General features: G+C 50.5%; 1 protein-coding gene across 4 annotated transcripts in view; it reads left to right on the top strand.

Moving 5' to 3' along the window:
- The window catches only part of armc5 (armadillo repeat containing 5), a 21,705-nt gene that overhangs the window by 7,150 nt on the left and 9,555 nt on the right, over window positions 1-5,000 (top strand). For all 4 annotated transcript variants that reach the window (XR_008631820.1, XR_008631819.1, XR_008631818.1 and 1 more), the window contains exons 5-8: window positions 1-55; window positions 1,251-1,540; window positions 1,716-2,170; window positions 2,498-2,722. The exon at window positions 1-55 is cut by the window's left edge and continues 56 nt beyond it. Coding sequence is in view for 1 of the 4 variants with exons in the window: in XM_055150971.1 (XP_055006946.1) it covers window positions 1-55; window positions 1,251-1,540; window positions 1,716-2,170; window positions 2,498-2,722 (1,025 nt within the window). In the remaining 3 variants the exon portion in view is untranslated. The remainder of the gene's footprint in view (window positions 56-1,250; window positions 1,541-1,715; window positions 2,171-2,497; window positions 2,723-5,000) is intronic.

Below are 5,000 nucleotides of genomic sequence, written 5' to 3'. Positions count from 1 at the left end.
GCTCTGGGAAACCTCGCCATGGACCCAGAGAACACTGCCCTGATCCACACAGCCGGTGAGAGAGGGACCTGACACACACGTGGAGGGACCTGACACACACGTGGAGGGACCTGACACACACGGGAGGGACCTGACACACACGGGGAGGGACCTGACACACACGGGGAGGGACCTGACACACACGTGGAGGGACCTGACACACACGGGAGGGACCTGACACACACGGGGAGGGACCTGACACACACGGGGAGGGACCTGACACACACGGGAGGGACCTGACACACACGGGAGGGACCTGACACACACGGGGAGGGACCTGACACACACGTGGAGGGACCTGACAACACACGGGAGGGACCTGACACCACACGGGAGGACCTGACACACACGGGAGGGACCTGACACACACGGGAGGGACCTGACACACACGGGAGGGCACCTGACACACACGGGAGGGCACCTGACACACACGGGAGGGCACCTGACACACATGGGGAGGACATTCAGTGTGTTTTAGAATGATGAAACGGCAGCACTGTTGCCAGAGCAATTAACCATTTAAAACAAACTCCTGTGTCTTTTGAATGGTCCTCAAAATGTCGCCTTTTAAACAGGAAGCTGAAGTCAGTGAGTTTGTTTACAGCACATCAGTGTCCCCGAATCTGTGTGTCGTTCGTTCATTTGTTTTTCAAAATAAAACCAAAAATAAGAAAACGAAAAAACAACTATTTTCTTCATTATTTGTCTCCAAAACCAAAATGACAAAACAGATAAAGATTTGATTTTTCAGTTTTCGATTTTGTGTTTTAATGAAAAATGGAAAAACTGATAACGGACTAAACCAGGACTAAACCAGGACTGAACCAGGACTGAACCAGGACTGAACCAGGACTGAACCAGGACTGAGTGTCTGCTCGGGTCTGGAGGTGCGCCCACGTAGACTGTTGTGTGATCGGGACTGAGATCAGGACTGAGACCGGTACTGAGACTGGTCCAGTCCTGGTTTAGTCCTGGTTCAGTCCGTTATCAGTTTTTTCCATTATTAATTTAAACGCAAAATTGAAAAATGAAAAAACAAATCGTTATCTGTTTTGTTTTTTTTCATTTTGGTTTTGGAGACAAATAATGAAGAAAATTGTTGTGTTTTCATTTTCTTATTTTTGGTTTTATTTTGAAAAACGAATAAATGACTGACACACGGACTGGGAGGGCAGACACTGTTAATTTTTTATTTTTGTTTCTTTTTCCAGGTGGTGTTCCTCTGCTCCTTCTCTGTGTCTCTCAGTCTTCCTCCTCTCCCACCTCTTCCTCCTCTTCCTCTCCTGGATCCTTCTCTCCCTCTCCCCCCTCCACCCCCGACAGCACCGCGACTACAAGTACAAGTACTTCTCTGATGAGTACTTCTTCTGGGACGAGTACTTGTGCGGCCGCGTCCTCGTCTCCTGAGTGCAGCGCTGGTTTTGAATGTGCTCAGTCTGCGTCCCGCGCTCTGCTGTACCTGTGCGACACGCCGGCCCACCGCCTCTCGCTCCTCTCACAGGTCTGGACTTTTATTTACCGACTTATCTGGAGAATTTAACAGGGACAAACAAAAAACATGTTTTAGCGTGCAGTGTTCTGAAGCAGGTGTCAGTGTGTTTTTACTAGAGTTCTTGATGTCATCAGTAAAGTATCAATGACCCGTGATCTGTAACGTTGTACCGTCGTCTCTCCAGGGGGCGCTCACGTCTCTGGCCCCGCTCCTGTCGCCTGAGCTGCCCTTCGCCCTCCGCCGCGCCGCCCTCCGCGCCGTCCACGAGCTGACGCGGGGCTGCGGCGTGGAGTGCGCCCGGCAGGTGGTCCGCTCCGGGCTGCTGCCGCGGCTCGGGGCGCTGGCGTCCGGAGACGAGGAGGAAGAGGAAGAGGAGGAGAAGACGATGGAGGAGCTGGCGCTGAAGACCCTCGCCAATGTGTGCGCTCAGGGCTGCCTGCGCCCCCTGGTGGGCTCTCTGGGCGTGATCCGGCGGTTCTGCGAGGAGGCGAAGAAGGACGCGCTGAAGTCGTCCATGTTTTTCAAAGCGCTGTGTCTCTGCTGCAAAGAGGCCGTGAACAGAGCCAAAGTGAAGGACTGCGGAGGTCTGGAGCTCCTCACGGGATTCATCTCCACGCATCAGGACCACCCCCTGTCCAGGTACAGCCCCGCCCCCTCATCCACCTGCCCAGGTACAGCCCCACCCCCTCGTCCAGGTACAGCCCCGCCCCCTCGTCCACCTGCCCAGGTACAGCCCCGCCCCCTCGTCCAGGTACTCATCTGAGGAGAGGCAAGAGGGGGGAAGCTGCCGACAATCCCAAACTCTCTTTGGATTTATCGTTTTGTCAAACAGAACAGAGACCGAACTGAGGATGAGTTTTAGAACTGTTACAACAGGGAGGACGGGAGGGCATCTGTAGTATTCCATGCTCGTTGTGCCTTTAACCGTGTGCGTTGGTGTGTGTTTTCGTTTGTTGGTGTGTGCAGAATGGCGATCTGGGCGTGTGTGGACTTTGTGTTTGACGAGGTCGCCATGGAGACGCTGCAGGAGGCGGGGCTGGTGGCGGCGCTGGTGGAGCGGTTGGTGCGTCTGTGTAAAGGCTCGCAGCTGCCCCCTGGTGACGCAGCGAGGGACTGCATGGACTCGTTCGACTTTCCCCCTCCGGAAGAGAAGAAGGAAACTCTGTGCTCCAGCAGCTTCCTCAGCCTCAGGTATCACACACGCAGAACGTACGAGAGAACGTACGAGAGAACGTACGAGAGAACGTACGAGAGAACGTACGAGAGAACGTACGACAGAACGTACGAGAGAACGTACGACAGAACGTACGACAGAACGTACGAGAGAACGTACGAGAGAACGTACGAGAGAACGTACGACAGAACGTACGACAGAACGTACGACAGAACGTACGACAAAACATGAGAGAACGTACGACAGAACGTACGACAGAACGTACGACAAAACATGAGAGAACGTACGACAGAACGTACGAGAGAACGTACGACAGAACGTACGAGAGAACGTACGAGAGAACGTACGAGAACGTACGAGAGAACGACGAGAACGTACGAGAGAACGTACGAGAGAACGTACGACAGAACGTACGACAGAACGTACGAGAGAACGTACGAGAGAACGTACGACAGAACGTACGACAGAACGTACGACAGAACGTACGACAAAACATGAGAGAACGTACGACAGAACGTACGACAGAACGTACGACAAAACATGAGAGAACGTACGACAGAACGTACGAGAGAACATACGACAGAACGTACGAGAGAACGTACGAGAGAACGTATGAGAGAACGTACGAGAGAACGTACGACAAAACATGAGAGAACGTACGACAGAACGTACGAGAGAACGTACGACAGAACGTACGACAGAACATACGAGAGAACGTACGACAGAACGTACGACAGAACGTACGACAGAACGTACGACAAAACATGAGAGAACCTACGACAGAACGTACGAGAGAACGTACGACAGAACGTACGACAAAACATGAGAGAACGTACGACAGAACGTACGACAGAACGTACGACAGAACGTACGACAAAACATGAGAGAACCTACGACAGAACGTACGACAGAACGTACGACAAAACATGAGAGAACCTACGACAGAACGTACGAGAGAACGTACGACAGAACGTACGACAGAACGTACGAGAAACGTACGACAAAACATGAGAGAACGTACGAGAGAACGTACGACAGAACGTACGAGAGAACGTACGACAAAACATGAGAGAACGTACGACAGAACGTACGACAGAACGTACGACAAAACATGAGAGAACGTACGACAGAACGTACGACATAGCACACGACAAAACATGAGAGAACGTACGAGAGAACGTACGACAGAACGTACGAGAGAACGTACGACAGAACGTACGACAGAACGTACGAGAGAACGTACGACAGAACGTACGAGAGAACGTACGACAGAACGTACGAGAGAACGTACGAGAGAATGTACGACAGAACGTACGAGAGAACATACGACAAAACATGAGAGAACGTACGAGAGAACGTACGACAGAACGTACGAGAGAACGTACGACAAAACATGAGAGAACGTACGAGAGAACGTACGACAGAGCACACGACAAAACATGAGAACGTACGACAGAATGTACGAGAGAACATATGACAGAACGCATGACAGAACACGAGAGAACACATGAGAAAACACGAAAGAACACACAACAAAACACAAGAGAACGCACGACAAAACAACAGAACACAACAACACACGAGAACGTATGACAGAACACACGAAAACGTACAACAGAACACATGACAAAACACGAGAGAGCGCACGACAGAACACATGACAACACATGAGAAAACGCACGACAAAACACGAGAGAACGCACAACAAAACACGAGAGAACGCGCAACAAAACACGAGAGAACGCGCAACAAAACACGAGAGAACGCACAACAAAACACGAGAGAACGCGCAACAAAACACGAGAGAACAAAACACGAGAGAACGCGCAACAAAACACGAGAAGAACGCGCAACAAAACACGAGAGAACGCGCAACAAAACACGAGAGAACGCACAACAAAACACGAGAGAACGCGCAACAAAACACGAGAGAACGCGCAACAAAACACGAGAGAACGCACAACAAAACACGAGAGAACGCGCAACAAAACACGAGAGAACGCGCAACAAAACACGAGAGAACGCGCAACAAAACACGAGAGAACGCGCAACAAAACACGAGAGAACACACGAGAGGATGGTTTGGTGATAGTTCCTGAGCTAAAATCTTATCACATCTTAAAGACAATTTGTGGGGAGAAAGGTGAAGAAAAGTACAAAAAACAAGAAGCAGCTGTAGTTGTAAAACAGAATCTCTCTGTCATCAACCAAAATACAAAGACAGTTTACGCACAAAGACTTTTCTGAGTTTAAACCTTCATTAGAACAGAGATCAGACAATAGTGTGATGTTGGT

Source organism: Boleophthalmus pectinirostris, unplaced genomic scaffold (genome assembly GCF_026225935.1).
Source record: "Boleophthalmus pectinirostris isolate CB_2022bp ecotype Guang Dong unplaced genomic scaffold, ASM2622593v1 HiC_scaffold_15, whole genome shotgun sequence".
Classification (NCBI taxonomy): Eukaryota; Metazoa; Chordata; class Actinopteri; order Gobiiformes; family Gobiidae; genus Boleophthalmus; species Boleophthalmus pectinirostris.
Note: the sequence above shows the minus strand (reverse complement) of the source record. Positions and strands in the feature narration are given on the sequence as shown.